The 13,876-nt window shown below is 34.5% G+C and overlaps 1 protein-coding gene across 1 annotated transcript; it reads right to left on the bottom strand.

Annotated features, from left to right (window-relative positions):
- Positions 1-10,624: 10,624 nt before the first annotated feature.
- LOC132733951 (uncharacterized) lies at positions 10,625-13,373 on the bottom strand. Its single transcript, XM_060720644.1, has 2 exons — positions 13,149-13,373; positions 10,625-12,627 (listed from the first exon to the last, which is right to left on the bottom strand). Exons 1-2 carry the CDS (start codon positions 13,371-13,373, stop codon positions 11,746-11,748), a joined length of 1,107 nt encoding a protein of 368 aa, XP_060576627.1. The 3' UTR covers positions 10,625-11,745.
- Positions 13,374-13,876: the final 503 nt, after the last annotated feature.

Here is a 13,876-nt window from a genome sequence, read left to right as displayed (position 1 = left end):
ATGTATTCAATGTGCATGTATTAAACTCTGCAAGCCTCTTTGATTGATATGGATGATTAAGGAATGTCGCAAGGTATTGACTACTTTATGAAACGTTGTTTAATATTTTTATTATTAAATTTTGGCTTTTTCATGCTACACACATTCAACAAATACGAATAAAACAATTTAAAAAAGCTATATCACAAATGCCGTTTTTCTTCGAAATGTCCATCAATATCTGCTAATATGCGTACGTTAAAATACAATTACAAACAAAACACAACGTTACGTCAACAAATAATAAATAACGTGCAACAATATTTTTATGTTTTATTCTGGCAAATTTTATAATAATAATAAAAGAAAGAAAATGGCTGTGACATGCATATAACTTTTAAACGTCAAAGTATGGACAAGATCTATACATATAATATTACAAATATTACCATTACAGTCATTTTCTAAGTAGACGATCTGTTTTGCTTGAACAGAAAAGTCAAATGAATAATTGTAGCTGCGATCTGTTCAAAAATAAAATTTATTGCAGCGTTTGTAATCACGTTTAGTCTCAGCCAAAACTATGTCTAATTCCCGTGTAAGTTACATAACTATCATCTTGAGATACTTGAATTTCTTCTTACTGTGTGCTTACAAAATGATATGCCTCGGTTTTACTTAAAAACTTAAAAAACATACACCAACTGTTTTGAAATTGTCAAATATACCTGTTCTCAAGAGTATGTGAATATGATCATGAATGAATTGTTGTATCACATGTCATCTCATGATTGCTGATATAGAATTCATTATTCTGCAAATAAACTCCACTTCTAACCAGGTTTCTTGAAACATACTTTCAAGTCAGTGCTTTGAGATATTTTCTTGGAATGTGTCATTGGTCAATATTAGTTTTGCGACTTATTATAAATTCAAATAACTTAGACAAGAATAGATCGGATAAATATCAGAAATAATTCAGAAGGAGGTAAACCGAATCTGAAGATATTCAGACTTAAAATGCTCGAGGAAATATTTATCGCATTTGTAAAACACACAGCCAACACGCTTTGGTTGAACAATTGAATAACACTTTTTTGAGAACTAATAAAGTTTTGATATTATCTTAATCTGTCATAGATTTGTTACCAAAAACAAAGCTTAATCTTTAACAACTTTTGCACTTTTTATATCGTTTAATTTAGCATTTTACTGATCGTTTTATTAAAGAAAGGGAAGAAAGAGTAAATACTATTTCATTATCGTTAACCTTTATAAGATCCGCAAACTTTGAACTTGTCTGACTGAAAAAAAAGAACAACAGTTTTACTGGCTCAAAATTGATACTGTTGATCAGATGAAATAGTAAAAGAGCTGTATGACACTTTTTGTAGCGTAGACAGTGATAGTGTGAACTATCAACACAATACGTTAAAAAAATTACTACAACCTTTGCTTACTTTACAATTTCTATTACATTGCATAGATACGTTAGTGTCCAAAACTATCAACAAAATACGTTTAAAAAATAACTTGAAACGTTAAGTGAAAACTTTTGTTTAATTCACTTTTTATTACATAACACATAACATTATTGCATGGATAGTGTCCGTCATGATTTTCTCAAATTAAGATGAAAATGTCACAATTAATATTCCTTATATAGCTTACATTAATTACAATGATATGCACGTGTATGAGTTTTTCTCAAATCAAGATGAAAATGTCATAGTTTTTATTATTTCTCACATAGATTACATTAATTACTATGGTGTGCACGTGTGTGTGATTCCGCTATTCATTACAGTATTTAAAATTTCATAAGGAAGAAATTAGTAAAACAAACTACATATTTGAGGCATGATTAGTTCTTTTCAGTTTATCACAAACTAAATGGATCTTTTTACTCTTAAACACGCTTACGGAAAAACAAATCATGAAATGTGTGTCGACTTTAAGCATCCTGTGATATTTATTAACACATGATCAGCTCAGTTGCATGACCTGAACATACTTGAAGATGCAGCTATGTAGTAGCTTTCCGTTATTGAAGAAAATTGATGCGTTTAAAGGTTTTCTTTTTTCTCAACACAACATCATCAGTAACGTTTACTATAGTATCACATAATTTTAACTGATTAATGTTTATCATTTCATTCCTTAGGTGTGTGATATATGCCATCATCACAATAGTTTGTTACTCTTTAGATGAGAATCTATACCAAGTTCTAACACGCTTTTCAAACGCATTGTGTGCATGGATATGAAAGAATGAAACGCATTATTATGTCTATACAGTATGAAAACGTTGATTTACATTGCTATACTATTTTAAGCTTTATCAAATGCCGCTAGAAAGTTTCGTCAGACCGTTTAATGACAGTTAAAACAACCATAAATAAGTTAAAACAGTGGTTTACTAAAGTTCATTATAACGTAAGTTTAAACGGTCAAATCCGGTATTTGTTTAAAATATAAAATAAAACATTTGTAGTAATAGCATTGACTTTTAACAATTAACGAGAGATAGAGTGAACACCGGTCGGATACGGTATGTTAACATGGAATGTAGGACAAAACCCCACCAGTTAAAACCCCACAACCTTTAATTTTTTAGAGTGGACAAAACCCCACCACTAAATTTTATAGAGTGGACAAAACCCTATCACTAAATTTTACACAGAGTTGACAAAACCGCACAACTTCAGTTTTATGGAGTGGACAAAACCCCACCACAATGTCTGTGAGTCCTGGAATAATGGGTTCTGAGTTTTGGTTGGCCACTCTAACCCATCTATCTGGAAAGTCATAAACTGTCCCCAAAAAGACTGTGCCATTGTAGAAACAGAGGAGCTCAAGTATCAACGTGGTGAACTTTCTTGTAAACGTGTTAAAAAACAAACAATTGTGCATCAACAGAAACTCAAAAGAATGTTTGAACAACTCATCAACAAGGAGAAGACTGTACCTGAGTTTCTTCAGGCTATCGGCCACTGTATCCGCTTAAACTAAGTACAATGAAGGAAAATAGACTAAACTGAATAAACAAGAAATATGCTATACAAAATGTGCTATTCAAGGAAATGTTTAATCATTAAGTGATGAAAATGTGCTATATTCTTGATTTATAGTAAGTAGTTTTTTTATATACAAATGTATATATAAATAAATTGAAGAATTTGAAAAATCTAATAATAATTGATTATTCAAGGTCATAAATGTGGCACAGTCTCAAATAAATGACTACTCTTTGTAGTGTTGATTTAACAGTTTGTAAATTGTTTGTATAATCTCATTCATTGTATTATATTGCTTTTGAAATAAATGCTATATGCTATAATTATCATGTTTTGTTCTTCAGGGATTTAAATGTAAAGTTTGTTACACCTTTTTTGCATATTGCACATGTAAGATGTACATGCATTGTTAATAAAATTGTTCATTCTTAAATTACAACATGTTATATTAAAATTAAAAATAAAATGTGAAAAAAATGTGTACACTCTATATAATTTAATTCATCAAATCTTGCCCAATAATTGGTAAGTGTGGGGTTTGTCTACTCTACAAAACTGAAGTGGTGGGGTTTTGTCCGCTCTTTAAAACTTAGTGGTGGGGTTTTGTCCGCTCTATAAAATTAACTGATGGGGTTTTGTCCGTCTTCCGTTAACATGCATTAATGTAGAGAAATCAGTCACTTAAAACGCAAGCATTAATAGTGCCTACAGGGAGCCGGCAATGACAGTAAAAGATAATACAATACAATACAAAAGATTACATTACTATACAATGTACAATACTGTATTTACATAATCTGTCTGAGACACTGTATCGCTAATAAAGCATGATACAACGAAAGCTTAAACAACTGAACGATCGGGGACCTTTGTATGTAAAGTAGACGTTATGGGGATTATTGATAGTGTAACTATACGCTTCAAAAATATGTAGTCGATAATTGTTTATTATAGTGACATATGCAATGAACATTTATACAATACAATTCATTATAACAAAGAATTTTGCACGACCTATTAGTCACCTTTTATAATAAATAACATTAATCATATAACTTTACATGATATGACAGATAACGGAAGAGAAATGGTTATGGTAAAACAACACCGAATTATAAATATGAAAGTATGCACATACTGGTATAACAAAAAAAATAGTTAAGAGAGACATAATCTTTGTTGAAATGCAAAACCTAAATTATATTCATAATCCAAGAGTAAAGTATGCTTTGACTAAACAAGAAAGCTTTCGTTATATATTTGGCTGTCAAACTTATATGATCAGTCATCAACACACGTACTTTTTCAGAAATGATTTAATATTCATGTCCTGGTAACAGTCAACATTAACAAATATATCGTTTCTTATGTGTCTATAAATATCACATGATAACAAAAAGTGAGTCTCGTCCTCACAAATTCTGTCTTCCACTGCTTCTTCAACGAATCGCCCAGTCTCAATACTATAGGTAAAATGCCAACTCTGGACTGACCATAAAAGTGACCGTTCATGTTTTCTTAAATTAAGTGAAACATTACCTTCCTTATCGATGATATCTTTAAACAGTTTATATGTACGAAGTTTCCTACATGATTGCAAATCGGTCTGTCATTTATTACAGTACAGGATCCGGTTGTTCAAAACATTGGTTAGTGTTAACCAGTGGTTAAATTCATTATCCTCTGGTTAAATTTTGTCCGTTGGATAAATTCTGTTGCTCAAAACTTATCCAACGGATAAAATGCGTTATCCAGTGGTTAACTTTAACCAGTCGGAGGACCACCGGATAATGTCCTTAACCAGTGGTTAGCGATCATCATTAAAACAGTCTAAACCATAAAAACTTGTTTGAAACCAGATTTTTCTTACAAATATATGTTTATTTTGTCTTAACTAGAACACTTCATATGAAATGCATAGGATTAAATTGAAACATTTCTGAAAAATGGCTTTTAGAACCCTTTTTCAACCTCAATTTGTTGTTGTTGTAGTTCAGAATATTCAGTTAAACAGTCATAACTTTCTTATTTTTTAATAAAACATACAAGTGTCAGTACTCATTTTCTTAGTTAGAACATAACCCATCTAATGGAAGTAATTTCAATTCAAAATTTGGAAAAAAAAATTGTTTTTGAATTTTTTTACCTATGTGTGTCTAAGGGAAAAATAGATCTATCGATACTTTTATGCCTTTGATATACTTTTGCTTTATTCCAAAAACATGAAAGCACAAAACATTCAAAATTAAGTCTTAGGGAGCTTCCTGACTATTAGAAGATTATTACTCATCAATAAATCAGCTATTTTGTTTCCAGAAACACTAACCGGCCCTGTTGCATTGTGGTACTTAACCAGTGGATAAATACGCAATCCACTGGTTAGGTAGCCAGGGTACTATCCAACTGTCGAACAACGAAATTTTATCCACTGGATAGCTGGCCGCTGGTTAAGGATTTAACCAGTGGATAAGCTATCCATTGGTTAATTTTAACCAATGTTTTGAACAACCCGGTCCTGGTCTCGTATTTTATCTCTAGCAGTAGACAGACTAACTGTTGTTAAATCTGTAAAGTGCTGTTCTAAATTAAGATCACTAAAAATCTTTTTAATATTTGAAGACCAATTTCCACATGTATTGCATTTACCGTAATCATATGAGAACACTTTTTTGGTTAGTCTATCATCCGGCAATGATAACAACCTGTCCCAAAAAAGTATTATAGGCAGTTTCTGTCTGAACATACATTGCTACGATTGGTGCAAATCTATGTACACAAAAAAGTATCTTAGCTCGCGGTGATAGACATTGTCAACACATTGGTACGATTTGAAGCCCCACGAGGAGGCGCCATACTCCAATATTGGACTCACACAACTGCCTACCAGTTTTTCAAATGTGTTAATTCCAGTATCTTTTAGGTTGTGAATTTTACAGATTATGCTCCCTAAAGCTCTTCCAGCACCTTTAGATAGGGATTCACTATTAAGATTAAAGTTCATTTTTACATCAAAACTATGCCCAGATATTTATAATAATCAACAGTCTCTAGAACATTTTCACTAACTCTGAAAATAAATTCACTGCACTGTGTAGGTCCTCTACGAAAATGGACACATTTTTACTTATTAGTATTTACTAAGACGCGCCACCGTTTGCACCATTTATGTTACAACATCAAGCATACCCTGTAAATTTATTTCTGAGCTATGTCATCCGCGCAGAACAATGTAGATACCATCATAGAACCAACGTTAATTCCAAGCCCAAGACTATCAATTTCGTGAATGAGGTCATTTGCAAACACGGAACAGAGCGAACATATAGGGTGAACATATACAGGTTAAGTCAATATAGATAACGCTAATTTTTCATGTATTAACGATTAAATGAGCTGAAGAGTAAAAAAAAACGAATTAAATGAAATGTTGATATATTCAGCGGAATTCTGAATAGGTATCTAGAAAATATGCTGCGTATTTTAAAAACAGTTATATAAGTTAATATTTCGCTGCTACTTTCATTTTTAATTACACAAACAAAAGTTTTATCGATGCATGTAATGGCGCTAATAATTTCCTTTTAAATTCATATTAATATGTATGTGCACATGCTGTAAATATCCTGTCTAAATAGGGAGACGAATAACAAAAAGAAGAATTGTTTAAACGACATATATCATCAGTTTAACACCGATCAAATACGATTGAGCATAGTAAAATATATACAATAACGACACAATTCAGCATTTAAAACGTTACATGTGGTGTAAATATAAAAGAAGTTAAAACAATACAGTTTTTACATTGTGAAAAAAAAAACAGAGTTACACATGTACAGTACTGGAAGCTTAACAGACAGTTTATACAAAGCTTTTATCACTTAAGTCGTTTAGAATGACAACCTGTCAGATACGATGTAAACGTGTAATAAATGTAATTAAAGCACATGTGTTCATAGTGGTCTACAGGGAACCTACCAATGACGCACACAATGCAATGGAATACAAAGCTTTGATCACCGTTACGAACGAACGATTTTAATATACGGACTTGAGATTTTTTAACGGTATAAAAGAATAGTAAAACATTTCAGTCGCATCTCAATCGGATTACGTCTAGTCGTTTCTGTGCCAATTATCAAAGAGAAAACTTGAGATCACAGGTCCCTCACCACTGAAGGTTCGATCCTCACTCGGGTCGAAATCTTTCATGTGAGGAAGCCATCCAGCTGGCTTACGGAAGGTCGGTGGTTCTACCCAGGTGCCCGCTCGTGCCTGAAATAATGCCCGGAGGGGCACCTGGGGTATTCCTCCACCAATAAAGCTGGAAAAAATCGACGAAAATCTCGGCGGGACGCTTTAGGATGACCCGACTTGAGTGTACGGTCACCCATATGGGCTTTCCGGCGGCGACCTTAAACGCATCAAAAAAAAAGAATAGTGAAAATCATAGCGACTTCTACAGCACCACTATATTGTGAATACGGTTTAAGACTATGAATAAGTGTTCTATGACGAGCTAGTTAAGTATCCGATATATTAACCAAGATATATATTTTACAACTAGTAGATAGCCAAATTTATATTAATTCACCGATGGACAAGCTTATATCAATTCGCATAGATGGAATGTCATTGAGTGTAGGACAAATCCGTCACTGGAACCAATCAATACTTAAAAAAATTGGAAATGTAGTTTCTTGCTCACAGAAACAACGACTTGCCCTCATTATGAATTACATTTTCATCAAATGGTATGTTAAATTATTTGAAAATTATGTGAAAACTTAAGCTGTAGAATTAAAAAGAGTATTTTTATATTTCTATAGTTGGTCCTCAGAATTAGTTACATAGACATTGAAGTCTGGGGTTGATATAATGACATTTAAGAGTACAAACACAGAAATCCTTATGATGATATGATAAATAAATGACAAGGAAACAATCACAATAGACAGATGATCCTATAACAAGGACACTTACATGAAAGTCATGTAGATCTCAATGTTATGTTCCTGGTTACAAATAAGTCCTGGTACATAGTTATAAATTGAAACTTCAAACATATTAAAATAGAAAGGTACACATGGTTTGACAATAAAAACTACATTTTAAATGAACTATCTAAATATAGATACAGGTAAAATATGCAGGTTTCCAACTCTCCTTATTAATACACACTAGCTACCCACGTGGAGAGACCCACGTGGAGAGTGCATGGGCATGCTTCCAATATAAGTTGTTCAGACAGATCTATGTGTTGTCTATTAATAATTGCAAATCTAGATGATTATTTTTCAAGTAGCGACGAGTGATGGTTGATGAGAAAGTTTGAAGATGGTAAAACATTACGGCGTGGTTGTAAGATCGCGGCCAGCATCCCGCCCCATGTGCCATACAATAATTATTGCTACGACTTTAGGAGCGGTTTCTTCACTCGTGTACCTTTTTCGCGCGACCGGCAATATGCAAATCCCATTGGATAATGAATATCAAGCGTATGACGCAATATTTGCACAAAGAAATGGCGGCATTAATTATTGATGTTCAGTTATCGATCTTCGGGTGCTGATTTACGACACTAGCTGGTGTTTGTTTAAGATATTAGAATTACCACTTTGGTTTAATCTATATTTTTGTATGAATATCTCATTACGTGTATCTAAGTTAATATACCGGCATTTTACACACACGTGGTACCACATGGAGAGTTGGCATGCTTCCAATAATAGATCTAGTCGTTCCTATATATATATATATATATATATATATATATATATATATAGATCTATTTATATTAATAATTATTTTAAGTATACTAGATCTATAAAAATTATGCCGATAGTTGATTGTTTTAGAGAAATTAAAAATCAAACCCGGAAGTTAATGTAACATAAAATATGTTTTGAAGACTACAGTAAAATTTTATTTTATATCTTGGGTACAACTCTTTGTGAAATGGATTAAAAATATATGAATGAACTTGTCGTTTTTACAATTTTAGATTCCAGTCACATACAGTATATAATATCGATTGGCACGCGCCGTTTTTGTGATTGGACATTATTTTATGAAGGAAAAAAGCACGAAGCATAAAAAGACATACTCACAATGAAAATGAAAAAAAAAAAATAACTTTTGCAAAATATAACGTTTTGGATCTGGAGTTATTATAAACTATTTTCAAGGCTTATTTAACTTTGAATTGAAATAGAATACAATTTTATTTAAAAAAAATCTAACATTTCTAATGTATAATTATTTGTCATTGTACAGCATTCTGAATTTTATTTGATTTAATATTCGATATAGCATTTTAAAAGCTTAAAATTTATCGTCCCAGAAAACACGAATCCGTGGGATAAATTCAATATTACAATATTTATAAATATTCAATAACTTGTATGTCGAAACATTTATTAAAAATCTGTATCCCATCATCATCATCTCCATCATCATCATGGAAGATTAACTGTGAATGCCTATTTTCCGGTAATGTCAACTGTAAACATTTTTACAACAATTTAATTAAAACCGTGCAACTATTGTATGACCATGATGTCTGCTGTACAGCAATGACTGTGAGCATTACGTCTTATAAAGTATTAAAGTACTAACAATTTTATCACCTTATCAATTAGTTTTTTTATCACTTAGTCTAGAAAATCATTATCATACGCTATTCATATACTGTAACACAGCCAATAAGCAATCCTTTACACGTGATTACCATGAAAGGTCACGACGTACAAACCCAGAGGTACTTGTGTGACTTGGAGAACAATGGGTAACAATAAATTCTCTTTGATCCTAATCATTCCTATTCTTACTTGTGTGTCTAAAAATGGCTAAAAAGATCAAAGGAAAAGTCACATTTCGTAAGTACGTCCGTGTACACACACAACATGTGGAACATTATGGAATGCTAATTTGGCTAGGCAATATAGTAAGGCATTACTAAATATAGTGTAAAATGCTCTGCTGGAATGCTAAGCTGGCTAGGCATCTAGCAAGGCATTCCTAAATATAATGAAAAATGCTCTACTGGAATGCTAAGCTAGCTAGACAATCTACCAGAGCATTACTAAATATTGTTACGAGCCTGAGTACTCTAGTCTGGGCCACTTGGTAGCGCTGTGAGGTATCTTGCTTTGCTTGCTGTTCAGATGTAGAAGGTGGGGGCTACTTGGTTAGCTAACAGACGGCGATGACGTTTGAAAATATATATGCACGTTTGCTAGCTTGCCAGTGCGCAGCTGTAATGCCTTCCCGGTCTACAGCATTCTCAGGATAAAAGGGGGGGGAGGGGTGTGACTTCCACAAACTAAAGATTGAAATATTAATTATGACTGGACAAAAAAATAAGATGCTCTGACAATTTTAAAATTTATTTTAAAGATGCCTTAACAATATTGAAGCAAATATTCTGAAGAAGATCATAAAGAAATACTAGTAACACATTCAGTTATGGCAACTCGTTAACAATAAATTAAGAAAAACCCGAAGTCAAAAGAAATACACGTTTACAAATTCCGCGCGGGGGCTATGTGTGACCAACACATATTTATTAAGCAGAAACTTATAATATAGAATCTACAACAGGCTTAAGTATTTAAATCTATAAACATTTTTAGAAAATTCTGAACTGAAGTAATTAAAAAAAAAAATCTATCTAAGTACTATATCAAGTGCCTACAAAACTCAAAACTAATCTTTAAAATTAATAAATGAGCACCATATGCATTAAAAAACAAGCTATCTACCTTTACTTGAGTTTCCGAAGTAATACGATTCCAGATTTTAATTAAACCTTAAAACAAATCAAAGATACTGAAGAATATGGCGCTCTTAAAAGTTGAAAATGTGGAAGTGCCCCAAAATGGCCGACCACGCCTATATATAGCCCCTACAATTTCCAACAGTCCAACATCCCAACGAACGCTGTTGGACGTTCCAACATTGTTGGAAGAGGCACCAAAGGGTCTCCAACAATGTCAGGCTTCCAACTGTGTAACGTTGCAACAAATGCATACAAAATCTTATACATGTAAATACACAGAAATGAATAATAATTAAATGGACAATTTATCATAAAGTTGCTAACAAGAATGTCTATAATTACCTTTAAATGAATTTATCAATTCAAATTTGGTGGGTGAATAACTTTTGAGCTAAAAATAGCGCTCACGAACAAATAACGTCAGATGAGAAAAAACGAGACCGGAACAATATGGCCGCTGTAAATACAATATTGACTAGGGTAAAAAATATTTACTGAAAATATGCAGCAGAACAATAAGTATTAACTATTTTAAATCTTCAGACAGATAAAAGGTAACCATCTACTTGATATGCAATACCTTATTTATCTTTTGATTATACATGAATAATATGAAACCTCAGAAAAAATACAACGTAATGGAAAAAACAGTGGGTGGGGTACGGGTACTACATTACCCCCCACCTAAAGTGGCAAAGTTCCAACTGCCACTACAATTATCAGGAGTATACAATAACAACATGGTTAAAGAACATTCAATTCAAGGTTAACAAATCAATTTAACATAACTTTCAATAATATCATATCAGAACTGGAAAATGCCTAGAATTATGAATATTGCAGAAACTTTACTGTTCAAAAATGTTATTCCCGATTAACAAAAAAAAATAAATAAAAAAAAATAAATCAGATATGCATATATACAGACAAATACATCAACAGCTATATTACAAAAATATATATATGATCTCAGTCTCTTCTCTCGTTCTTCGTCCTGTCCCATCTCTCCCTTGTGCCCTCGTCCCTGCTTTCGCTCCTCCTGTCACGACCCTGCTGTGCGCGGTCCTGTACTCTAATAGCTTCATCTCTCTCTCCGCTCCTGACATCGCCTCTGCTTCTATCATGTCGTCTTTCCTCCCGTCTATCTACAGTTCTCTCTCTGCTCCTGTTCCCATTACTGCTATAACTACTCCTCTCATGTTCCGGCCTTCTCTCCTGCCTACCTCCAGTCCTCTCCCTGCTCCTGTCCCTTCTACAGTTACTTCTACTCCTGTCACGCCTCTGTTGCTGCACATTTCGTCTTGTATCTCTGTTCCCCTCTTTACACCTATAGTTCTTTTCACTTCCGCCCTTCCTACAATCTCCCTGCTGACCTTGTGTAACTCCCTCTCTCTCTCTACGTATCCGTTCACCGCTCCTACTTCTACTCCTCCAGTTGATTCTTTCCACCCTATGCTCCTTGACATTCTCTTTCATCCGTTCATCCCGATCTCTGCTCCTGCTCCTACCTGTTCTGTCGCCCTGCCCTCCTCTCGAATCCAGACTCTCGCTGCCTCCTATCCTGTCATCTACTGCTTCATCCTTGCTCCTGCTTCTGCTCCTATCTCTCTCCTTGTTACCATCTCCTGTAATCTTGCTCCGCACTTCTTCTCTAGCCATTCCATCACCTGAGTCTTCCTCTGCACCTCCTCTGCACCTACATTTCCCCAAACTGTTACCAAAAACCTCCATGATGGCGATCAAACTGTTCCTGACTCGTACAATGGAACATGCACTGGCTGCAGCTATATGGTACACGGTCCAACTGCACGTGATGCTTATAGATGTGAGACTCAATGCGACCTCTCTCTGCTATACAGTCAGGACGCCCAAGCCTAGTACAATGAAGACATCTGTAGGCCCGTCCTCTCTTCTTAGCTGCCAGAACCATACGATCTGCCATCTGAAAATAAATAAAGACCATACGCGGGTTAACTATATGCTGGAATAGCTTCTTCAGCATTGTCGGTCACACTATCGAATTGCCCCATGGACGACAAAACTTACGCGGTTCCATAGCTGATTCAAAATTATCACGATATCGCATTACTACGACTTGAAATATAAAAATACCACAGGTAGCCGGCGACTGAGCGAAAGTCTTCACTGGTCCAATACTGTACCAAGCACTTTATCCTAGATCTGTTTTCACCATCTGTTGGCACTCCCTTACAACTGCTGAGACCTAGTGTAACGCCTAGTTTAATACAAAAGACATAAAAACACAACAAAAGTACAAATATCTTTATTATACATTAAATCTGTACACGTATTGTATGTATATATGTAAATGCTTCAGATTAATCCTTTTTAAGTTTCTTCTGTAGTTTTACTGTCCAATTTGGGGGTTTTTCTCCCTCATATGGCTTCAGCTTGTCATGATTTACTACCCTCTTGTAGCCATTCTGGTCCATCTGGATCAAAAATGTGACGTCTGATAGGCATGAGGTCACTATAAAAGGTCCCTTGTAGTTCCTTTCCAACTTTGGCGCTGACCCTGCTCTCCTTGACTCGTGTAGAATCCAAACCAAGTCGCCTTCCTTATACTTGTTGATCATGGCCCTTGCATCGTAAATCTCCTTGCTTCGCTCAGCGGCTTCTAAGGTTCCTCTGTGCCAATGCATGTGCCTGTTGTAAGTTTTCCCTCAGCTTGTCAACATAAGCTCCATATGATGTTATGGACTCGATGTCACCTTGTATTTTGCTGCTGAAGACCAATTCAGATGGTAGCCTTACCTCATGGCCTAATGCTAACAAATTGGGGGTCATCTTGGTTGCCTCATGGGGCGTAGCCCTATACGCTCCAGCAATGCATCCTAAATGCAGGTCCCATTCAGTTTGGTCACTTATATAAGCTTTGAGCATTTTGATAAGGGAACGGTTCCATCTTTCGACTTGTCCGTTACACTTGGGATTTCTTGCAGTCGTTCTGGTCTTCTTTACCTCCAGCATTCGACACATCTCCTGAAAAACCTTGCCCTCGAAATTCCTCCCCTGATCAGTATGAATGGTGATTGGACATCCCCACCTGGGTATGAACTCGGACACAACGTACCTAGCG

This window comes from Ruditapes philippinarum, unplaced genomic scaffold, assembly GCF_026571515.1.
Source record: "Ruditapes philippinarum isolate M1 unplaced genomic scaffold, ASM2657151v2 ctg13225_1_1_1_1, whole genome shotgun sequence".
NCBI classification, from domain to species: domain Eukaryota; kingdom Metazoa; phylum Mollusca; class Bivalvia; order Venerida; family Veneridae; genus Ruditapes; species Ruditapes philippinarum.
This window is presented reverse-complemented; position numbering and strand designations above follow the sequence as displayed.